At 35.2% G+C, this 26,423-nt stretch overlaps 1 protein-coding gene across 6 annotated transcripts in view; it reads left to right on the top strand.

Moving 5' to 3' along the window:
* The first annotated feature begins 3,211 nt into the window (after positions 1–3,211).
* Positions 3,212–26,423, top strand: part of LOC147834029 (uncharacterized) — a 1,152,336-nt gene continuing 1,129,124 nt past the window's right edge. For all 6 annotated transcript variants that reach the window (XR_015507939.1, XR_015507928.1, XR_015507926.1 and 3 more), the window contains exon 1: positions 3,212–3,704. Coding sequence is in view for 1 of the 6 variants with exons in the window: in XM_087282126.1 (XP_087138252.1) it covers positions 3,634–3,704 (71 nt within the window). In the remaining 5 variants the exon portion in view is untranslated. The remainder of the gene's footprint in view (positions 3,705–26,423) is intronic.

Here is a 26,423-nt window from a genome sequence, read left to right as displayed (position 1 = left end):
AAGCAATTTGAGCACAGTAAAACCCGATAAATGAAGAGAACTCAAACCAACAGAGTACTGTAACACCCAATAAGTTAAGGCAACTCAAACCTTCTGAGAAAACTGATTGCTACAAACCATTTGAGTAAAAAAAAGTAATCTATATGAGTTCTGTGAACTTACTCCATTTAAGTTAAAGTAATGAGGTATTTAATAAACCCATTACCTTCAGCACTGAGTTCAAAACTCTTTTCAAATGAGTAGAATTAACTTTGAGTAAATTTAGAGTTAACTACACTCATTCCATTTGACAAAATTCACTCTTGGGTTTTACAGTGTAGAATTATTTAAACACTAGCTTAGTAAAAACTAGATATTTTTCTAATAATATTTTAGATATATGTGTAAACATAATTAACCACAACAATCCCTTTTAAGTTTTAGAATGAGAGAAACACAAAATAAAATACAATATTAATTTGATTACTGTAAGTTTTAGAATCTATTTAATGCTAGAAATTTGTATAATCATTAAATTTGAGGAATTAAACATACAGAATTTTGCTAATATTTAGAAATTGGGGGAAAAGGGTTACATTTGCCTTTCTGAGGTTTTATTCTACATAAGTAATATTGCAAATCTGCTATAATGAATGCTGAATTTAAACATGTTATGATTTCTACATATATAAAATATATAAAACCGCTTTTATAATTTCACGCATTCTTGATGCATATGTACACCAAAATAATGTCTCATCATGATGTACGCTCAATACGTTTAAAATAAATACATATGTATTAATAGAAATATGGATTATGTTTCATGCAGCACAGTATGTTTTAATTACATTGAAACGCTATGTATGATTGTTGCCTATGCTGTTATTAATGAGCAGTGGGAAGCACAGAGCTGCGGGTCACTCATGTTGACTGCAGTGATGAATAAGCTCTTCATCACTTCTTGAACTTTGACTCTCTTAATGAGCAAACGTGGTCTAGAAGTCAGACACAATGACACGAGCCCCACAACCGGGAATAAAACCCAGTCTGGCTCAACAGTCTGACAAATGACACAGATTTGGGGTCGGTTTTAATGAAAAGCGAAACCTCCATCAGAACAATTAACTGTTGACGGCGGGCTGGTCGACGACTTCAGTAATGCGCAGAAAACATATCAATCATTTCCACAGACCACTCAACTTCCGCAGTCATTTTCAGTCTCCTTAAAAGACAGTTTGTCAGAGCGAGCGAATAAAACCGAGAACTTTTACATCTGAAACTTTCCTTAAAATGATTTAATGGCAGCCCACTTGTCAAGTGTAAATGGAGGCTATATTTAAAAAGCATTAGCGGAAGAAAAACTGGCACTTTCATAAGACTGCATAAAATCAATCACATTCAAAATTACCAGTCATACGTAAAGAACTGCGCTGTTCTGATGGCGGACAAATATGAATGTTTCTTTAATTATTTTTATGATTGACTGACTGATATCTTTGACTGCATGAAATAAAAGAAGACAACTTATGGATTTACTGTATCACAAGGTGTATTTCTGTTTTGTGTTTGTGACGAATAGTCAATATTACTTCAGTACAATAAAACTTCAGGAGAATTCCCCGTTTCCCCATTTCTTCAATGCTTATAGGAAAATTCTTGTGGTGGAAAAATTCATTTAAATTATTACTAAAACATTGATTTCTGTAGAACTTCTGTTTCTTACTAGAAACATCATATATTAAGAAAAATATGCCTTCCTAAGAGAAGATAAATACAAAAACATACACTCACCGGCCACTTTATTAGGTACACCTTAATAATACTGAGTTGAACCCTATTTAGCCTTCAGAACTGCCTTAAGCCTTTTGGCATGGGTTTAACAAGGGTACTGTCAATATTCATCTGAGATTTTGGTCCACATTGGCATGATATCATCACGCAGTTGGTGCAGATTTTTTTGGCTGCACATCCATGATGCGAATCTCCCGTTCCACCACAACCCAAAGGTGCTCTAATGGATTGAGCACTGGTGACTGTGGAGGCCATTTGAGGACAGTGAACTCCGGAACTATATTTCCGGAACTACTTTACAGGTATATTCAAAAAGCGCTGTTCAAACAGGCGAGGACGTTACGGAATTTTTCCGGAAAAGAGCATTCACACATCCATCGCAAAATGCCGGTAAATTCTGACATCATTAACCAGAAATGACCTCTAAACAGCTGCGCTTGTGTTTGTAAACATTTGACTACATTACAAGCTCTTCCGATGGATCAGTATTGAGTACAACTCTAATGAAAACATAGAAAAACACTTTCGCATGTCGAGATGTTCATGATATGTGTGTGTGCTGGCGCTATGGGCGCTCACGGGCACACGCAAAGCTTGAAGGTAAACAAACAACGGATTATCATAAACATTTTATCGATAATTATTTACACAGCATTAAGAAGGAACATAGAAACATTATCTGACTAACATCTAGCAGCTAAAGGTGTCTGGAAATAATATTCAAAGGCTTTTATTCTCTTAAACCGCGCGGACGTGAATACGTCTGACTGTTCTGATTGGCTAAAGCAGGTGTCTCACGTCAGCCAGTTCTAGACGTGGACGCGCTTATTACGGCAATCTTCCTTCTGCATTCACACAGCGCAGCATTCCGGCAAATTACCGGTAATGTTACAACTTCTCTTTCCGGAAAATAGCCAGAACGAATTTACCGGTATTTTCAAAAAGGGCCTGCACACATACAACCTTTCCGGAAAATTGCCGGTAATTTTCCGGAAAGGTCTGTATGTGTGAAAGGGGCTATTGTCATGTTCAAGACACCAGTCTGAGATCATTATATAGCATTAAATAGACTTTAAAACTTAAAAGTATTCTGAAATTGTGTATTTTTTGTAACTCATATGAATTAAATTTAAATGTATAATCTTTCCCTAAAGATATGGAGGATGAAACCTGCAAAAACAATAACTTAATGCCCAAATAAATAAATGAGTAAATAAATTCATAAATTCCTGAATAAATAAAGCAACAAATAAACAAATCTACAAATAAATAAACGTATATAAAAATCCACAAATTCCATATTTACTTTTCCTCACCTCAACAAGCCAATGACAGGAAGTCTGTCAATCATCAGAGGGCGGGCTTTATGCCATCATTGGTTGATCATTTGACTGGCTTCTGATCATTGATAAACACCCTCTCATTAGCATGTTGAGCTGAGGAAAAGTAAATACGGAACTAATGAATGCACGTTTGAAAGGATGATAGAATAAATCAACTTTTAGGTTAGAATAAATATATATACTTAGTACCAGTTTGTGTCAGCCTGTCGAATGTTTGCTTTCTGTTAGTTTTTTTAGTTTTATGTTTTATAAATCGCCTGGAGCTCGCATGTCATTTTTGAAAGTTCTACGTCATTCGACCTGAGGCTGTGGAAATGCGCGGTCGCGATTTGAATATGAAATGTTTGCCAAACAAACGCGCGCGATTCAAGCGCCATTAAAAGTTTGTTACTAGAAGCGGAAACGCCGCGAGAGATGACGCAAACGGACTGGAGTTTTGGTGAAGCTTGACAAACTGAGTTCTAATGGAAGAAGGTGGAATCGTGGCCTTCCTACTTGATACCTGTTTCCCCAATCCATGTGGTCGAGGAGCTGTTTCTTCAAACTTGCGCCCCGTGAGACGAGCTGGATAAACGAAGCGACAGTATAGTAAGTGCTGGTTCTTCTTTATTCCATTGAGTCATCTGTAGCGGGCATGGTACTGATAATTTCCTGATACTGCTAGTCTTGGTTGTTGATATGCTGTTATTTTTGAAGTTTTGAGTTTTGAAGTTCAGTTAGTGAAGTTGAACATCTTCTGCTGTGCTGTGTGCCTTGATATAAAGGTGTTCTGGGTATAATAAGTATTTCCTTGATCAGTTTTATATGTCCTATCATTGTTTTTTTCAATCTGCTTGGCAGGATATTGATTGTGGGGATTTTAATATGCATGTCTGCTGTCTTTGTAAACACATGACCAAAGGTTTTCAGAATCTGGTTGATTCTTTATACTTGATGTGTTCTGTATGAACACAGAATCATGGATCATTTTGTTTCTGAGCTTGCAACTAATGTATATCTTGGGGTGTTCCACAGTGATCAATTCTTGGTCCAACTTTGCTCTCCATATGGAATGAATTCTGTGTTGTATGTAGTTTTATTTTTTTTTAATCCGTGTGATGCACTTTAGTGCATTCTAATGGTTTTGAAAATGCTTTCAAAATAGAAACACTGAATGACCACACAACATCATAATATGATCATTTCACCCATAATTTAATATTTTTTTATTTCCACAAATGGTTTTTACATTTTTAAACTAGACTCTTTAAATGCATTCATTGTGTATAGAATTTAATTTTGACACCAAAATGAGACGTTGAACGTTGATTGAGCACAATTCTTCGCTTTAGAATTATATGGTTCTGTCTGCATTCTAAATGATTTTAAAATATTGAACTTCAAAGTATTTGCATTCCATATAGCAAACAATATGTGTGTAACAGTTCTCCTTCATACTTTAACATGACAGAGACTCTAAATGTGAATTATAAAAATTATCTTAAATTAGCAAATTGCAGTAAAAAAACAGGGCAAATGCACCTTCTAATTAAATCATTATCTGCTTGGAATTATAAGGTTTTATCAGGCAGTTCATTAATTGAATTACTTTTCAAGAAATACAATATCTTACAATATTAAGAATACAATATTAAGAAACTGAAAATTTTTGCTTTCTATGACATTTATTTAATGTTTTAGGATGAATATTTTTTTCTTGTTCAAATAAGCATACAAGACTGTGCTAAATATTTTGTCCGATGCAGATGTAAATTTTATGTAATTAATATGGTAATATTTATTGTTGTAATTAAGACCTTATGAATTAAATTAAATATTTTGCCCTTCAAGGTAGGGTTGGGCGATTTGGCCTAAAATCAAAATCTAGATTAATTGAACATTTTAACTCGATTACGATTATTGAACGATTATTTGATTTATTTATTTTTGGCCCCCATAGTTACCAGCAAAGTTTTGTACAGTAAATATGCTCACATATAAGTAAGAGATGTTTGAATGAAGGGTGAATTACTTAATTTTAAAATAACTGAAGGAAACCCACCATATCTATCTATGATTGTTATTGAACATCAGCGCTGAACAACTGAAATTAAAACACACATTGCCCAAAGCCAACACTCACTTTTTTTCTGATAAAAATTGAAAATAAATAACTTGCACTTTTGGAAACAAAATTAATTATTTTATCTCTAAATAAAATAACTTGTATATCCTGTAAATAATATTTTAATCTGTGCATTTCTTGAATTCTCTGTAAACAAATATTTTAATGGGAATAATAATTTTATTGTATTGGAAAATATGCCATCTCTTTTTTAAAAGATTCACGAGTATGCGACTGCATGAAGGCTGCGCCAGACTATACCTGTGCATTCGATGCAGAAGCATAAAGTAGCCTTAACAGAGCAAGGTCATGTGACTCCACATGTAGTAAGGAAGGGAATTGTAAAAAAATTGACCTGGAAAATTTTGATCGATTAGGTTCTGAATGTCAATTTCGCTCACTTTTCGATTAATTGCCCAGCCCTACTTTAAGGCTTAATAACAAATATAACGACTTTAAAGAAAACAGACAATGAGCAAATGAGTTGTTGAACAAAGTTTACTAAACACTGAAAAATGTTTCGCTGACTGTACACACACAAATAAAAATATTTCATATTTAATATGTTAATTCTTTTTTACAACAGAGCAGTCCAGTGGAAAGACAAAGAAAAGTGATCCTGATTGGTCGTGCGTGCATTCGAAATGAAAGCTGTATGTACTGGGTCGCTCACCCAAAGTTGCAATATTATTATTATAACGTCAAAGAAAACGTGCATAATGCTGCATTAAGGACTAGGGGTGTAACGATTTATCGTTGTACGATTTATTGCGATGCAAAAATGTCACAATATGCATCGTGGCGTAATGACGATTTGATTACAATATGACGTCCGTTTTCTCTTATTAGTTGAGCTGTTTGCACGTAAGCTACGTTCCACCTGCTGTCGCACGTGAGTTCAGATTGCAGCAGCAGTAATGTTAGCAGACCAAGATGAGTGGAGCTGAAATAGAGGATGGCCCATCCTCTCAAAATCAGATGTCTGGCAACATTTCGGTTGTACAGTCATTGCTTTAGACTCGTCCGCTTTTTGACATGCATACTGTGTCAAACATAGCCTAAGTTTTAAAGTCTTCACAGTGATTTACATACTTTGCACAGCGACATGGAAACCTTCTAATGGTGTTGAAAGAGTCACATACTGTATTTATAAGGTACAATTCACCCTAAAATATCATTCTGTCTTCATATAATGATGTATTGGCGGACGCAAAATCACACATGACGTGAGCTGACCGTGAGGGCGGACTATGAAAGACGCGCGTATGGCAAGCCGTTGTAGCATTTAAACTCTTGTTCTGACTATCCATAAATATATTTAGAGATAACTCTAATTATATTTTGACTAGTCATAATTATAATTCGACTAGTCAGCATGACAATTAGAGATATCTGCAATTACAATTGTATTAGTACGAAATCAGATTGGAGATATCTGCAAATATATTGACTAGTCATATTCCTCCACTGACTTCCTTTGAAAACTATTTGCAGATATCTCTAAATGAGTTTTGACTAGTCACAATTGTAATTAGAGATATCTCTAAATGAATTGAATTAAATATGAATTAAATACCTGGAAATGTGGTTTTTTTTTTGCCACAAATAAAAAATGCAAGTGACCAAGCAAAGCCTTAAGCTCTTACTGTTAAATTCAATTGAATAGAAAGCTTATTTTTTTGCACCTTTACTTAAATTGTTCCTTAATTTTGTCTCTGTCATTTCAATAATATTTTTTAAGAAGTTTTTTAATTGTTTTATTTTCCAGAGACAGGCCTGTTTAATTTATTTTCTTAAAGAAGGTTCAGTTTAACAAGTTTAAACAAAAGAAATACATCAAAAATAGTTTACTTGGTAAAATTTGCATTTCAGTTTAATTTTCTATTTTTATTCCAAATATTGTGATACATATCGAATCGTGAACATTATATCGTGATACACATCGTATCGTGAGCTGAGTGTATCGTTACACCCCTATTAAGGACACATGCCAATCGTAAGAAAGCGCAGCAGTTAGTGATGCATTTTCCCTGAGGGGAAAAATGCTGATTTTTAAATGGAAATACCTGAAGCTATGCATGCAGAATCGTTGAGCTTGAGAAAGAAGTATTTTGTTTGGTAGTGTGTGTGATTCACGTCTGCAAGTGTGAATAGGACAGTGATAAATTCCACACAACACATCTATTCAGCAGAACAGTATTAAAGAAAGAGAGAGAGAAAGGGAAAGAGCAATTGTAAATGAGTCTGGCTCTGCCAAAGATCATCAGGATTACAAGTCACCATCACTCACGCACTCAACAATACCATATCAAGCTTGTTCTCCATCTTCAGGGAAAAAAGAAATACAAACTTAGTCGAGACTCACACAACTTAGTGAAAGTTTCAGTAGTGCAAATGGAAGCGAGCTCTCAGTCTGAGAGCATCCACTCAGGTTCATTAATGGACGTGTAATCCAGCCTCTTAAAAGCAGACATACAGATGCCATGAGCTATGATTGAGTTTTATAGATCAAGGCACTGAACGACTCCCTGTAATCAAAAAATCAATGTTAATGTACTTCGGAGCATTGCTCTGTATTTATAGTGACCTACCTTTTGCTTTTCATTTAAAGAACTTTTACATTTTTCGCTTGTGTTGTTGAGTGGGTCTGTCAAATGGTGCTGTTTGATAGCTTTCAACCATTTCAGGCCGCTTGTGTAACCATCAGGAAAGAAAAGACACTCTTGGGGAAGAATGGATCTAAACTGTATATGGTCTTTCGGCTTGTAATAGTAGTAGAATGTTAGAACACGAACAAATAAAGAAGTAAAACACACACACACAAAAGAAAAACACACACATACAACTAGGACTGGGCGATATGGAAAAAATGCAAACTCGATAATTATTTTCCATTATTAGACTGATATTGATATATTTTAATATAAGCAATGCTTCTAGATTTAAGAGTACCCAACAATGACTGAAGCCACAAAAATTAGACGGTCCATTAAATGGCATAACATATGTTTTGGCTGATAAATTTTCAGTAGGGCTGCACGGTGGCACAGTGAGAAGCACTGTTGTCTTACATTAAGGTCGCTGCAAGACCCGGCTGGGTTAGTTTCCTCTGGATCCTCCGATTTCCCCTAAAAAGTCCAAAGACATGCGCTATAGGTGAATTGGGCAAGCTAAATTGTCCATAGTGTTCTGGTCCTCTAGGTTGGGGGTTGAGCATTGGGCTAACAGCCTACCTCGTAAAAATGAGATGTTACGAAACACCAACATGGTGCAGCTAAATATCAACTTTGATATGTATGGCACTAGAAGCAAGTAAATTAGTACATTTTCAGTGGCTGAAAATTTGGCACAGTACATTGCTAATATCAACATACTTTTAGATTCCCAGTGTTGTACATTTCTGTTGTATGATTGGCCTTTAGATCAACATAAAGTAAAAAAGTCCAGAGCTTATTGTTTTTGAGATTAATTTTATCGCGATGTAATATAATATCGTTTATCGGCCCAGCCCTATATACAGGTAAGAATTTTGATTAGTTGTATTTTTCTGTGAAACAAAAGTAATAAAAATTTACATAAAAATTGTGATCAAAATTACATTTGTTTTATTTTAAATATGAAAGAAATTATATCAGACCTTCATAAAATAAAACACTTTACTTAAACACATACTTACAGTAGTAAATGTAGTTAATCAATGAAAAGCAAATTTTTTTTTTTTTTTCCACAGGTCTGGTCATATATGCATGTTCTAAAATTTTTAATTAGAGGTGTGGCAAGATCTCATTGGCAGAATTGGATTTGAACTGTAAATCAAGGGCTTTGCACACATTTGCCAACCCAGGCTGGCCTCAGAGTTGAACGTGTCACTTGGTTGTTTGGGCGAGAAGCCAGTCAGTAGAGTTTATAGCTAAATATAGTGTTTGCATGTCTTTTATTGCATAGAATTCATTAAAGTAGAAATAAAATACCATTTGTTAATATTTGATTAAAAGCAACTAAACTGTTTTGCAGTTTGTGATTTATTTATTTATTTATTTTTAGTTGAATAAAATCTATTTTTCATTCATATATTAACAGTTTTTTCACATAGGCTATTAGCAAAATATTTTATAGTGTTTGCATGTATTTATCTCCAATGGATTTATTAAAATAGAAGTAAAATAACATTCATTACAGGTTGATTTAAAAAAAAAAAAAGCACCTAAATAGTTTTGCAATTTGTGAATTTTTTATTTATCTATTTTATTTTTTTCTTTCAGTTGAATAAAAGACTTGTCCCACTTCTAACTTTAATGGTTAAATGTTCTGACATTTGAATCAATTATTTCCAAAGTGTGATTTAGTTGCATGGCTGGGATCCCAAATATGGCTTTTTGGAAGATTTAATATTAAAGAACTCTTAACTCAGCCCCCCAAAAAGCTGACGTGGTTCTAAATATACCCGTTTTATAAATAACCATCTTTTTATGGTGGGCAGAAGAGTTGATGAAACTCTCAGAGAATGAAATAAAGAGCAAAGCGGTTTGAAGGACTCTCATGCGCATGTCGAGCACCTTTCCCCTCCCCTTCTGTTCCAATTGCGTGCCATCTAATATTAGTATTTTTATTAATTATCTTAAATTAACTGTCAAAATGGTTAATTAGCATAATTAATGTGGTGTGGCCGAGAAGCTGAGTGCTATTTGAAAAATGTAAATGCAGCTGAGAGTGACTCAATAGTAAGTTGTCCAAAATACATAATTACGGCAATTAATTAAATTCCGGCCTTGACACTTTTTTTTTTTTTTAAATGACGTGAGTGAGAAAGTTAGAAGAGGGGAGGATTTTTCTCCTCTATTTTGAGGATCTCGGATTCACAGTCGCGTGGCTTTAAAGAGGGTGCTGAATTGGTGCTTTTTAGTTATTTTTCTTCTCTGCAACACTAAGCTACTCTTGTTTAATGATTTCAGCAACCTGTAAATGTTCTTGGCAAGTGCGTGTGTGTTTGTGGTGGGGTTTCACTAATAAGAGTTTACTCCTCACCCTGAGTGTTATATGACCCGCGGGATCAAAGAGGCAGTAAAAGCTTTAGGCTTGGGCGATAAGCTGTGTTCAACGGAGAAACTCTTGGAAGAGAGCCGCACGAATGAGAGAGACGGAGAGCAATGGAAAAACAACCAATGAAAAACAAATCAATCTATTCCTCCGAGACCAGAAAGGGAATTCTAAACTTCTTCAATCAAAGCTCAGACGAAGTTAAGACGTTTAGAAGAGGGGGATTCAAACATCATTATTTCATCGGAGAAGGTGGTGCGGGAAGGCCTGAACTGCTTAAACCATAAAATCAAGAGTTTAATTTCAGCAGTATTGATTTTAAACCCCTAGGAAGGAACGAGTTTAGTGGGGCTGATTGTAATGGGGATGATCGCGAAGATGAAGATGTGAAATCGTTGATGATGGAGTTGTATGGTTATGTTTGTGTATCTTTTGGTCAGTTTTTTTTAATCCCTGGATGGTATACTGTGGGCTAAGATGTAGTTCAAAACATCTTGTGATCAGATCAGTTAAAGCATACAGAGTTATGACATGCATGACTGCTAGGGGTGTCACGATTTCGATTTTTAATCAAAATCGATCGAAATAATGCTCAATTTCGATTATCGAATCAAAAAATAGAATTGTCGATGCTGCCACGCCCCCATGTCACGTCAGCTTGGCTTGCCAAGCGGGAAAAAACAGGCTTGTTGAAGTGCTTGTTGAACTGCAGATACAGGAGACCTGTCGACAGAGCTTAAATCCTCTCCTCTTTCAATGAAGTCGCCGGTGTGTAAGTATTTTGGATTTCCAGTGAGTTATGTTGACAACGTTCGTGTTGTCGACCAAAAAAAAACACAGTTTTGCAAGCCCTGCTATGTACGTATTAGGGTTCGTCCGATAGACAACACCGGCATCACGATCCTTGCAAATCCGCTCGCGAAAAGTACAAACTCAGGCCCTGTTTACACTGTCTTTATGGCATTTTAGAACGACAACGATTTGACATACACAGTGGCGTGTAGCATTTCTGAGCAGCCCTCCTTCCTCTCCACCTCTGAAAACGCACATCACGTGACCACACACACAGACACAGACGCACACACACAGCCATGGGCTCGAGACAGCGGGTTCAGGCAGTCAGAGGATCAGTAGACTGCTTCAATCTTTCACTCACTTGTACTTAGTCATTTTAGCGAACACCTCAGATACTGTTGGCGGGTTCCTGTTGGTTGTGCGTCTTTTTTACCGATGCCATTATAATGACACAGATCACTGCCTATTCACGAGTCCCGCAGAAAAAGTGATTGACAGGTGGTGATTATGTGTGTATCTTGCCTTTATTCATTTACTGTATGATTTGTTTATGGGTAAAACAAAGACCATGCAGGTCAGGTAGTTTAAACAGTAGGCTACAAATTATTGATTGGTCATTAATTAAATAATTATTCATAATCGAAAATTGAATTAAATCGTGCCTTTAGAATCAAAAATGTAATCGAATCGAGGATTTGGAGGATCGTGACACCCTTAATGACTGCACTGCATTTGAAACAACCGACACATTCTAGGCAGGGGTTATTTAAACCTACTCAGAATATATATATATATATATATATATATATATATATATATATATATATATATATATATATATATATATATATATATATATATATATATATTTTTTTTTCATACATTTAATTGTAGTAACCTTAACGAAAGTGTTAAATATTTTCCATTTAATGGGTTAATAAAAATTTTATGATTAAAATCTAATAGTTGCCTATACTTTAACTACTTAATATTTTTGTAATTAATTTTATTATTAATAAATTTGTGATTTCATACAAAATTATTAACAATTATTAAAGCACACATTTAAGCACATCGTGATTGGACATCCCCTTCTTTCTCTTTTATGCTCATACTGGTCACAAATCAAGATTTATCTGATCATTCACAGTATAAGCTTATGTTATAAGTGAAATGATCACAAACAAACTATCTCTTGATAATATCCAGTGCAATTTAATGGGAGCATGTGATTCTCATAGGATTGCTTTACAGATTGTTTTATTTTATTTCTTTTTAATGCAAGAGTTTTATATACTTGTATATCTCAAAAACCAAAGGTCAAGAATACAAATTAAGAAAACTAAGGGTACATTTGAAGAGTTCTGATGCAAAATTTATTAAGTACCATCTGAAATTTTCTTCTTGAGTCAGCATTTTTTAGGCTCCTCTGTGTAGGTTCGGTAATTTCACTTTTACGTGATGAATATATCATTTCCATTGCCATAAAAGTGACATTTTTTTTTACCTGTACAAGTCTCAATAAAATGCTCACTTAAAAGGGAAAATGCAGGTGGAATTTGCAGGTGCATCTTAACTCTTCATTTAAATCAACAATGAGCCAAAAACAAAAATGCAGGCAACATTGTCAAAACGATGACTAAATTAACACATATTAATAAAAAACACAAAATATAATTTTTGTAGCTTACTTTGAGATGAAAGTATGTTCTTGGCTAGTGCGTGTGTGTTTGTGGTGGTTTGTTTGGGTTTTGTTGTGAGTATATATATTCATACAACAGTTCTGTCTGATTCTTGAATCTGATTGGCTCATAGTTGTGCGGTATTCTGCAAATAACAGCACTCTTTCAGCCTCTTCACCCTTGTGTATTGCTCCACCCACATATAGCAACAAGCAGAAGACACTACAGTTTGACAAATATTACCACTGTTGGACAACATAATGCACTTTTGAGGCTTTTAAGACGGGAACGGAGTTGTTTAGTTTGCAACTATGCAGTTTATTTATAAGGATAGTGCCTATTTTAATATATTTATAATTTCTGACAGACAGTTCGTCAGTGGCCATTAGCCTGTCTTGGAGCAAAGATGGTGACACAAAAAGCCAAAACACCCCCCCCCCCTCCACACCCACCCAGTTTTAAAAATACATTAAAAATATCAACTTTAATGCAATTTAAGTTTCAATTCCTCAATTTGAATTGATCCAGCAAAGACAAAAAGCACTTCCATTGTGGTGAATTAAATTCTCATTCACACTGAAGTCACACTACCCTGTTTAACACTGTATAACTGTATATGAGCAGCAATAAAGCTTGGTCTCTGTTCTTGGTTCACCTGAAGTACAGTAACCAATACACCAGACGTCTCACTATATGCTTTCAGCATTACCTGATGAAGAGGTAAAGCAGGCACAATGAGGCAGAGTCCAGATCTAGCGCAACACAATAGGACAACATTTTAACTCAAAAATGTGACTTGTTTTTGTGTTAGAGCCCAGGATCAGATGGGAATAATAGGATTACAGACGCTAAGCTCGTGTCAGAATAGATTTAGGTCTTTGCCCACGGCCATGGGGATCACTTAACAAATACTCTTCCCCCATCCAGACGACTTAAGCTCTTTACCAAGAAAAAAAATATGCACATGCAAATCAAAGACATATATTGAAGAGAAGGACGGATACCACACAAAGACTAGAATAGAGTGTGGCGTGATTGAGTCGCTCCACATGCCGTCTCTATTTCTGTGTTCTTTGTTTGCTGAAGTTAATTAGCAACAACAGAATTAACCACTATTCTTGTGTCTGTTTTTGTTTGCAAATTACAGTGACGAAGGTTTCACTTGAACATTAATGGTGGCACATCCACCTGGTTTACTTCAACCACTTTGCCTAGAAAAAAAATGCCCAAAATTTGCAGGAATGCTCCTCTGAATGCTCAAGAATTGGATTGCAATGATTACGGCTTCCAGTCATTATGAAGATGCAACAACTGAGATAAAACAGTCATAAATGATAAATGCCATTCCTTCAATTTTACATCTCTGTAAATGGCTGAACTTAATGTGCAAGTGATGTAACCTGACTGTCATTAAATGCATGCTTTATTTTACAAAAAAAAAAAAAAAAAAGGTATTTAGAGAGCTGACGCAGGAATGCGACTGGGAGTTTTGACTGAATAACGCTTGTGTTTTGTGTGTGTGTGTGTGTGTGTGTGTGTGTGTGTGTGTGTGTGTGATTCATACAGTGGAAACATAAAGGTTTAACCAAAGTTTTATCATTTGCGTAAACCAGAAATTGCATTACTTTTAGTTACTTTTAGATCGGTTGATGTACTTCCTATTGTCATATTTTGTATTTTGAACTCCAAATAGATACCTCCAAAGTCCCTTTAAGGCAAGTCATTTCACTCGGTGGCCATTTTTTGAAATGCCTCTCGGGCAGTATGCTTAGACATTCTGTCTGAATGGGAAAACATAATTCTCCAAAACTGTTTACCAAGCTTATGATTACATATTTGGGATGACCAATAAGTTAAACAACAACCATTTCATAAGTTTTGTTTCTAAACGTTCAAATCAAACAAAATCAAAAAAATTTTGTAGGTTGCCCTAGCTAATGCACATGCACACTCAAAAGGTAAAACCTCTATTTATGACATATTAACACATTATTATCAACTGAATAATGATTTTCTGATCGTGCTGCTCTTCTAAAGTAATTTTAAAAAATTTGGTCCTGCTGTCGAATCTCCACCAGAAGTAGTGACAGTGGCACTTTACGAATGTGTTTACGAATTTGTGGCTGTTCGAGTAGTTGCTGTCATGGGGTGTGCATTTGATAGGACGGATTGTATCTCACGTTTTTTCCATGCATATTACAAAAAACTTTTGTTTTCAAGTGCACTTGATTCTAGGCATGGGGCGGTATAAGATTCTCACTGTAAGATAACCTTGAATAAAAATATCACGATTCATTGTTTTGCGGTATTGTGAATACTGCTCTAAAATATATTCTTCCTAAATGTCTGGGGTAAAAACTAAAACCTCTTTCCATTTTGAAGCCAGTATATTTTATTATTATAAATATATAAACTTTTTTGGAATAGTGAATATGTTGCTAAATAAATTATTAACTTTTGCTGTCTTTATATTTTTCAAAAACACAGATTTTTTTACAATTTGCAATGGCATCTTTTCTGCTGGAGAGACTGTTGTCCTAAAAAAAAAAAAAAAAAAAAAAAAAAACATAAATAAAAAATCTTGCACATACCTTAGAAATGGTATAGAAGAAAATTTTCCAAACCGCTGTTTACCTTGAAAACGGTTATCATCCTATGACTACTAGTTTCATTTAAGAGCACATATTTTAAGCTTTATTTGGATATATGTTTTTATGTTTGTGAAACGAGTATTCACTCAGAATCAAACCAGTGCGTTTGTTGACCACCAAACTGTCGTAAAAGCATCCACCTGCGCCTGGTGTATGCTTCTCCCCTGAGAAACATCAGTCTGTATCGCTCAATGATTGGCTCCTGTACTAGTGTACTATGTGCTTCATTTGCCATATTGAACGTTACACTTAAAACTAATAAAAACTATACAAGTAACTTGTGTATTCTAGTCTTAGATAGATACATAGGCTTTATTGCAGTTGTCTGCTGTGTTCTTTTGATGTTGACACGTTTATTGACATTTTAGTTGCTATTTTGAGAAACTATAATAGATTTTTCATTAGACCAAACAAACCCGGTCTAAACTCCAGCGCAGAGTTGCGCCTCGCTTACACACTGCTTAATAGCCTACACACAAGATGTAGAGCAATACGCAAATATCTTTACATATAAAAAAATTAAAATGTAGGCTAGACAATTATGTATTTCCATTAGACAAATACATTTTTTATTTATTGTTGTTTTTTATTTATTTATTTATTTATTTATTTATTTATTTATTCATTTCATTCATTCATTGTTTTGTCATTTATTTTCGTTGTAAAATTTTTACCTCTGTAAAAATGTCAAAAATCTTTTTTCACTTTTTCGCTTAAATCCAAAGAGGTAAATGGACTAATGTTTGTTTTTATTATTATTATTTTGTGCTGTATTATTTGGTTATTCAGCAGCAATAAATACCTCTTTAGAATATGAGTTTTCATCTGATTTTCTAAACTAGTACTGTTTTGAAATGAATGAATGCATAATAATCATGATAACCGTGAAACCGAGATTATTCCTCTCACTATATAGTCGTACAACCAAAATCTATAATCGCTGCATTCCTAATTTCAACCCAAGTATGAATGTTTGACATTTGACAGTTTTACTTTGAAACTAATGCAGCTTCATTTCAAAAGTCATAGGTAGAGCTGCACAATTAATCGTTAAAAGATTGCGATCTCGATTCGACCCCTAGACGATCTTAATCCAGCATTTCTACAATTTTGCCAATCATATTTTCAAGTTCAAGAGAGAAGAAAAGGCGGCTGCACGAGTCTTTTCATTGTTTCACATACGTTGCTCGGTGACATTGACACCTCCAAATGATGTTAAATGAGTCACATACTGTATTTATAAGGTATAATTCACCTAAAAATGTCATGTTTGTCTTCATCTAATGATGTTTTCGCGGCCGGGAAATCACACGTGATGTGAGCTGTTATCACAGAGAGGGCGGGCGCGCGCGCTCTACTTTAGTGAACAGAACCTGCATAAGTTGTAAGTTACAGGTAATACAGTAGTAAATAATATTCAGTTTGTGACACAGAGTGATCAGATAGACAGATAGCAAGCATATATCTCAAACATAATAATTCAACATCAGAATTATTATAAGTAAAATAGAATTATTTATAGAAACCAGTAGACCTACACATAATATTTTTATCGATGTTGCCATATGTTTGTTTTTACCATACCTTTATTTTACATCCACAGAATCGTGAGAGAATCGTGATCTTTATTTTAAGCAACAAAAAAAAAAAACGCAATTTTAATTTTAGCCAGAATCGTGCAGCTCTAGTCAGAGGTATACGCATTAACTTAAAGCAACTTTTTGTTTGCTTACCTCACTATGTTTGGACGATCTGAAAAAGACTTTAGAAATAAAAGTCACTGCACTAAAGCAGAAAAGAACTCTACAGAGAAATCAACAGAGATTTCAGTCTAGCTCCGGCCAAAGGATTGGAGAGTTTAATCTACCTTCTGAACCACCCAAGTCTTGTGCATAAAGTAATGGCGTTGTCAGAAGCTCCCCGACTTAAGAGATCACGAGCCAAACAATTGGAGGTGAGCTCAATTGCCTTGATTACTTCTCTTACCGAGGCTGGCAGATCTAACAGTATTGACCCAGGCTATTACCAACAGCACTTAAACTAAGCCTCTGCTAAAGCAAAACGAAAAAGAAAGGGCTGCTCTTTGCTTTCCCTCTTTCTTCCAGCCTCTCTTCCTCCTTTCATGCACCGATAGCAGCTTTCATCTACCATGCGGCCGAGGCTTCACGCAATAACACCGTCTACTCCAATTTCAGTCCGACGCCTCGTCCCACTGTCCTCACCTCCCTCATAAATTCATAAACGCAGTGTCAGAATGATCAATACGGTTCGCCACCAGTTAGTCCGTTGTTTCCACACTGAGGATTTGCTCTAAGTAACAATTTTAATATGTAAATGTCAGCTTGGATAGCGTTTTAATAAAGAATCATTGGAGCCGCAGCTCATCACCAGCGGCCTGGGCATCAATCATGTCTGGGGGAGCACAGCCATGACAAATAGCTTAAATCTGCACCGGCGCAAACGCCCACTATTAGCCAATCAAACGGCTGTGGGGGAACCAACGGACTGCAAGGGAGGAATATTCAAGACTTTGCAATAAGGAAAGAAAAAAAAAAAAGAAGGTATTTTCATTAGCAGTTGCATAGTGTTGTGGACGGCACAGTAGGTAATGAAGTGCAAGAAATGGAGTTGTGAGCAGACACTGTGTTTAATAACAAGTGAATGACAGGAAGACTGATGAACAGACGGAAGTATCTGTATATCATTCAGATATGTGGCTGTTAAATTTGACAACACATAGGAAAATGGCACATGATCTTTAAGATCCCGTGAAATTAAAATAAAGTTTTCTAGATGTTAGTTTCAGGCCCTGTTCACACTAGTGCGTTTTAGTTTTAAAACGGCGTTTTAGAATGAAAACGTTCCGCGTCCACACTCGCGTTTTACCCAGCGTTTCTGAACTGCTCTCCGTCCACATCAAAACGCTGAAAACGCACATCATGTGACCACACACACACTCTCAGGCAAGCGCTGCAGCCAATCTACCCAGATGAGAGCTGTGCTAGTCTGACTTCTCATCAAGCATCTTCCACTGGATCTAATCTCACTATATTTATTAAACGTGATATTTCATTCATCTTGTTGTCTGTATCTAACGACATATTCCCTGACTTTGGTCACTGGAATCTATTACTTGTTCTCAGGTAACGTGTTTTGGCTGAGCGCAAAGATAAGTTAATGATTAATGTAACCATGTAGTCTACATTCTGTATATTGACTGATCGCTTGCCTTTATTTCCTATAATGTATAAACTTATTGTATGTTATACTTTTATAATGGCCATTATCGATTATTAAAACTGATATTCAGCAAAAGAGAGGGTTTCGTATTTTCACTGAAATTGAAAGGAGGCAGTTGTTATCGGCTCCGTTTTGTTATAAATATCTACACAGTGAAGATGACGCTCATATATGCAGCACGGCGCGGCTTAACATTTCTGCTGTCTGTTTAGTTGTTAATATAAAAATGAAAATAGGCAGTTCCTTATCATGTTTACATTTTTATTGTTGAGAAAGTGAAACAACGTAGCCAGGGTGATGTGAATGAAGTCATAAAGTGCACTGTTCCCTTTGAAGATTTACCCGTGTCCTCGGTATAGTCTGTTTTCCATATCAAACTGAAAAGAAGAGACTGCTGCCTTGATCAAACTTGCGAAGTCTTAACTTACACGGAGAAGATGTGAGACTGAACTGTGTGTTAGGCTACTTAATATTGAGGAAAAGCCCCAATCAGAGAGGCGAATGTCTGCAGCCCCGTCTCCGTTTTCCATCATCCACACTGAGACGGAGCAGCAGCGTTTCAGAATGAAAACGGCCTCTTCAGCGTTTTCGAAACGCTCCGTTTTCGACGCTCGAGAACTCCGGCGTAGTGTGGACGGATGGCGTAACCATAGCAAAACTTATGCGTTTTCAAACTAAAACACATTAGTGTAAACGGGGCCTCAGTCTTTTAGTTTTCTATTAGCTAGTGTGCTCTAAAACAGTGGTTCCCAAAGTGGTCGTTGGGACCCCCTGGGGGTCGCAGGGCAATGACAGGAGGTCGTGAAGAAGATTTTATTCTCTCTGTGTAAAGTATTTTCTAAGTGTAAAGCAGTTAATTTTCTCTTCTCAAAATGTATGTAGTGTTTGCAGCAAACATGCCAGCCTGTGTTAAAAATACAGTGATATGTCTGTGTAAGATGAGTATGCCTGCACAGGAGCAACACTAGGAGAAGGCTGAGTGACTGATTGTGTAGAATAACTGAATATGTAAAGCACTGATTATATATGTTAAATACTTGTATGAAGCTATATGTGTCAGAAGTTAGAATGAGTAACATATTATCAAGTGATTATGCTTTCATGACAATGTATGTAAACACTTAGTCCTTTTGCATAAGTTGCATCTATGGAGAGAGAACTTTGGTGTCAAAACAGTTGCTGACACAGACCTGTAACATCTCTGTTGACATGAGCTAGTGGGCTGAGAGCCAAGAATAACAGGGCCACCTAGAGTAAAAACTTATCCTAAAATGGTTAAAAGTTAAAATGAGACACCTAGGGGTGTGTCAAAATAGCCAATATAAAGATTTTGGAAACACACAGAAACTTTAGAAGGAGCAGGAGAGACTTTAGAAGGAGCAGGAGGAGAATGCTATGAGGTCTGCTCTGCTCTTTCTCGGCTTTATTATGGAGAATAAAGTCTATTTTCTGATATTCAAAACCTCCTGTCTGATAATTTCTAATTGATGAGAAGTCGAATTACAACAGTCGCAAATTGATTTACAAAAGTCAAATAAATTTTAGGCCCCATTTACACTTTTAATTAATACGTTTTCATTTTAAAACAGCATTTTAGAATGAAAACGATCCTTGTTTATTCTGGCGTTTAACCTATCTTTTCTGAACAGTTTACTGTCCACACTACACCACTAAAAACGCACATCACAAGACCATACACGCACTCTGGCATGTGCTGAAAGCTGATTTGCGTATTCTTGCGTCTGAGCTCCAGGCAGTTAGCGGGAGCTCTGAGCACACCTGCCTGGCTGAGAGCAGGCAAACATTGGCTAGTCCATCCCGAATCAGCCGGTGGATTTCATCTCTCTTTAGTTGATAAACATGATCTAATTCATCTTGTGTAGATCTGTATTTAACAAGTCTGTCTTTTGAATCTATTAGTCTTGTTTTCAGGCTGAGGTTTGGCTGAGCGCAAAGATATATGTATAAATTTTTGTAACCACGTAGACTGTTTCGCATGTTCAACAATAGCTTGCCTTTATTTCCTATATTTTGTAAACTTATTGTGTGCATATAGCCTTACATTAAGCAGATAAAGCAAATATCTTTGGACTGTTGGGGAAATCGGAGCACCCAGAGGAAACCCACACCAACACGGGAAGAACATGCAAACTCCACAGAGAAATGCCAACTGACCCAGCCAGGACTCGAACCAGCGACCTTCTTTCTGTGAGGTGTCAGTGCTACCCACAGTGCTATTATTATTATTATTATTATTATTATTATTATTGAGACACATCCAAATTTGCACAACATGCACTAATTTTGATTAAAAAAAATCTTTGAGCCTGTTAAAAATATATTTTTTATATGATATGTACATTCTTTAGCATAAAAAATCTGGAAGCACAACAGTACATCCATCTCAGTGTCACTGTCTTGTGATTTATAGCATCAGTTGCATTGCTTAACTGCTGTTTACAAATATTCTCCTGCTGCCTAATGGGATATTGAAGTGTCTACTGGATGCACAGTTGCACACTTAAAATCTGTTCAGAAGTAGTGGGTCACCCGGGTACTACCTGCTATTTTAGAAATACTTTGATTCGGATATTCTGATACTTCTATCCCTATTGCACAGGAAAAAAAGGCATATTTAGAAATAAGGAATCTGATTCTATTCCTTACAGTCACATCTTTAATTGACATTAAGTTTAATATAACTCTAAGTTCTGTCCATTTTTTACAGATTATATTTCTTTCTTTTACTTACATTGCATTCATTTTTGTACTTTATATTTTGTCACCTTGGAATTATAAGGTTCTATCTGCTTTCTGAATGATTTTGAGTTCTTGAGCTTCAAAGTTTTTGCATTCCATTTTGCAAACAGTATGTCTGTAATATATATATATATATATATATTTTTTAATAAAAAGTCTTAATGTAAACAACTTATAAAAAATCCCATGATGTAAATAAGTTGTCATTAATGTACTCAACTTTGACAAAAAATGTTGGATATAATCTTATAATTCTAAGGTGACGTTTTTTTCTATGATGTTTAAGAGCCAAGTGTCTGAGACAAACTTAATTTCAATTCTTTGTACGTCTATACTTTGACTTGAATATGGCATCATATTAGTTCTCATGTACTGTATCTCACATATGCATGAAGTAGGGCTGCCCGATATCAGACAAAAACTGACATGCATATTACATATACGATACATATTACGATATGAATCTAATTTTACAAGATGACTTCTAACTCTATTTGGAATGAATTAATCATTTTACATTGATTGAGATTATTTTGTAGAGAAGTATCTGCATAAAATACAATATAATTTAAATTAATTTTTATAGTTTTCTGTGGAATCTAACAGTATACTGTAGTAAATAATAATAATAATAATAATAATAATAATAATATAGAAATAACACTTATAGTGTATTGTATATAAATAATTAAATGCAAATAATTTTTCTTTATATAGACAAGGGATGCCCAAACAAGGGCCCATGGGCTAAAGTTGTCCAACAGTAACCTTTGATTTGGCAAGCCATCCCATTTGAGAAGAGGAAGAATGATGGCCATGGTTTATTGTCACTTCAAATAATGTAACCTTGTTTGTTTGTTAGTTTTTTTTTATGTTAAGACCTAACTGAAAGGACATGTTTCATATAAATTGTGTAAATTAATCAGATATATACACTCTCAGAAATAAAGCTATGTGAGCTGTCACTGGGTTGGTACCTTTTCAATAGGTACAAATTTTTACCTAAAAGGTAAATATTAATACCCCAAGGCTATATTAGTACCTAAAATGTACAAAAGTGTTCCTCTTAAAATTTGTAGGTGCTAATATATAGTTTTGAGGTACCAATATGGACCCTTCAAGTACAAATATGTACCTCATTTGAAAAGGTACCACCCCAGTGACAGTTCTTGTACCTTTATCTCTGAAAGTGTACCGTCACCCAACGCAAAGAGGACAAATCAAGGCAAAGGCAAAGTCTGCTTGACTAGTGTATTCATCATTGAACTCCACTGTGTTATAAATGTGATTGTTTTTATTGCAACAAATTATCATTTTAAATGTTATACTGCATTAGGTAATATGCTTTCACGTAGTGTTTTCTTTTTACATTTAAGTAATAAATTGGGAAATGACCCATGGTAACTTCAATGTAATATACAGTAGCTTGTTATATTTACCTTCGGCTTATGGCTCTCAATGATATTTCACTTTTGGTCTTTTATACAAAAATGCGTGGGCAGCTCTGATATAGACCTTTTATAACCTCTTAGTTTGCTTACACATTCACAGGTCTTAAAAACACATCCATCTTTCACTATATTTTAGGGGTAAACTTTACTATAATCCTAACTTTACTTTACTGATTCTGCGATGTGACTATTGCAGATACACATATTGTGTTATCAATGCTGAAACAATATATTCTGCAGCCCTAGCATAAGGTTTGGATTTAAAATGATTTATGTAAAACTTTTTTTGTATTTATTTATATTAATTAATGCACATTAGATTTCAATTTTCATTAATGTATTTTATCAAGTTTATTTCAATTCATACAATTTTAAAAAGATGAAAGGAGTTAAACTTGTTTTCCCTTGTTTTAAGTGCTCATGTTGTGGCAACACTGGACTTCTATAAATTCCAAAGCATCCTTGTTTTGCCCACTAGAGTCTATATGTGATGATATATGTCCATCACATCTGTCATGAGGCTGGAAACGCTGGCTCTGTTAACTTTGATGTTTCCGATGGAGAGGGACATGACAACATTGCTTTGTCTCCAAGAAATCGGCGCTATGTGTATTAGCCCTCAAAAGGTACTGACAGAATTAGGCCTTTATGAGAAGTCACAGAATGTACAGTTTGCCGCATTGTGATCCCTCCGACTCTCCCCGAATACGCCTGGCAGTCGCCCCGCATGCGAGCCACTACAAAAACCGCTTGCCATGCAGGAAAGTTGAAAAGCAAACAATTAACTCCCAGAGCTCTGTTAAAGCACTCCGGTGAAAGCGTATCAAAACGTAACGACAGAGCAGCAGGATTTGTCAGACTTTAGAGGAAGCGTAGCCTACCTCGTTCTGGACTCGTTCAGGACATCCATCTCCCTGACAATAACTTATGCAGGAGATGCTTTATTTCTGCATAACACAAGCAAATGAAGTGCCGCGGGTTTAGAGTAGGTCAGTGTATTGTCATTGTAAAGGGAAATTAATGCATAAACAACTCAGCAATTACCCACTTGTTTTCCTTTCCACGCGCACCTAGGGAAAATTGGGCCTAATCGGTATAGGGTTGCAGATTTTTTTTTTCTTTTTTTGCCAAGCTAACATTCATTTCATTTCATGGACCCTTTTCACAAGAATGCTATGATGCGTCTAATGGTGATCAGCATATTAAATCCTTGAACGTTTTTAATATTTAGATTTTTAAAAAAAGTATGTATATTGATGTATATTTATGTATGTGCACTGAAAATAATACTTCAAGCAGTACTTAATAAAAATCTATCCTTCATTTCAGCTTAATATTTTTTGTTTCATTTTTCGAATAATATATTTTAAGTTCTAAAGTTAAATATAGGGCTGGGCTTACAGAATAAAACAATGTACAACTGCTTAGATTTGCAGTTTGTCTCTTCCATTTGTTTATGCAAAAATAGTTATTATTATGAAGGCTAAAGAAAAAAGAACAATATATATGAGGATTAAAAATATACAATTAAACTTATAGGATAGCTTTAATTTTCTCTCTTTGACTTGTGACTGGTTATGTTCATGCATACATATACAAATACATACACGTGCATGAAAAATCACTTTCCTGTTGAGAGGTGGTTGACTACAAATTAATGGCTAAGCTTCAGAAAACCATGTGTTTTGATTATCGTAGGCTTGGAAAACAAAAAGGTGGGAAATAAAGAATCCAAAACAATATATATTTTCAGCATAAAGCTGTTCTTGAGGTTAAAAAGGTTATGCGGGCTGACATGGTTCTAAATTGCCATGTTACTATTATCTATAAAGGAATAGTTCACACTATAAGGAGAATTTACTCTCTATTATGTTTAGTGGATTTGAGGCATGTAACAGTTAGGCATGGGCTGTTATAAGTTTCTGACAGTATGATAACTTGAGAAAAAAATATGATTGTGATTACTGCTCTAAAATATATTCTTTTTAAATGTCTGGGTAAAAAAACTAAAACTTTTTCCTCTTTGAGCACAATATAATTTATTTTGAGAAACATTTATAATATGTTGGAACAGTAAACATGTCAGGCTAAATAATTCAAATAAATCATTGCTTCTGATGTCTTCATTAGTTTCAAAAACACATTCCTTTACAATTTAAAGTTGCATTTTTGGATATATTTTCTGCTGGAGAGTTGTTTTAAAACCTTGACTTTTTCAAACCGTGATATACCTTGAAAATGGTTATCGTTCCATGCCTAGAAACCATTGACTTAGATAGTAAGCAAAACAAATACTATAGGAGTCAATGGTTACAGCTTCCAGCTTTTTCAAAATATCTTCTTCAATAATTAAGCAGAATAAAGAAACTCAAACAGGTTTGGAATAAATGGAGGATGAGTCAGTTGTTTTTCCACAGAATTTTTAGTGTTGAGTGAAATTTCCCTTCAATATGGGTTGCTATGTGTGTGTATATATTTAAAAGAAACATAAAGTAAATAATTTAATTAATTTATAAAAAAACTATTTAACCATAAAAGCATTCTTCAGGATGATATGAATTTAAATACAAATGTGTAACTAACCATTAAAAAGCCATCATTTTTAGCATCAAGAAGATGCTTTCAGACATATGGTGCTTTGCTTTGAAAAAGAGGCCAAAATCTGCTCGCATGCATGAGCTATAACACACACACTCACTCATACACACTAGTTGCCTCAAGCAAGCTGGAACGCTTAAGGCTCTTGACAAAAGAGAAAAGCAAGATTGCAACCTATTTGTGGAGTAAATGTCATCAAGTTGGAAGTGAGGGGGTTAAAAAATCATCTTGACAATATAGATAAAAAGTACTTATTGTTCTCCATCTCCGTAAAGAAAATGTAAAAATAAAGCTGTTTTCATTCTGTCTCTATCTCTCCCTCTGTCACTCGGCACAGATCCACTGTGATGTAACAAAAAAGGAGCCATGTTCTATGAACTTTTGTTTAAAACAAAAGACAAACAGAGTCTGATTCGCGTCTTTTATCGTGCTCTACCTTTTCCCATTCATCTTCGGGGGAGAGAGAGCGTCGGAGTGTCAAAGCGGCGGTGTGCTTTGAACTAATCAGGTAGCTGCAGTCTTTTGAATTTGACTTTATTATGCGCCAAAGTCATTGTTCTTTAAAGGTAAGATCTGATAGATTAAGTCATGTGCCGACGCAGCTGCGATCATTAGAGAACACCGCTAGCTGACACTACATTATGTTTAAGTTGTTAAAATGATAATCCACTTTTTTTCTTTTCTATAAAGGCTGTCTTCAATGGGTATTGTTAGGCTATTTTAGGAAAATCTCAACTGAACAGTTGGCTGATGGGCATCACATGTAACGCTATGGAAATAAAAACTCTTATCAGCCACATACTGTATGCGAATGTTTGCAGTGCTTCCCACTGGTTTGAAATGTATTTGCGGTGGTAGCCGGAGTGAAACAAACCTGTTACCCACATCATATGTTACCTACTTGTGACAAAAACGTGTTTTTAGCAATATTTTTATTTATTATGCATTATTATTATTATTATTATTATTATTATATATATTTTTTTAAT

Source organism: Danio rerio, chromosome 14 (genome assembly GCF_052040795.2).
Source record: "Danio rerio strain M-AB ecotype USA chromosome 14, GRCz13ab, whole genome shotgun sequence".
In the NCBI taxonomy this organism is placed as follows: Eukaryota; Metazoa; Chordata; class Actinopteri; order Cypriniformes; family Danionidae; genus Danio; species Danio rerio.
Note: the sequence above shows the minus strand (reverse complement) of the source record. Positions and strands in the feature narration are given on the sequence as shown.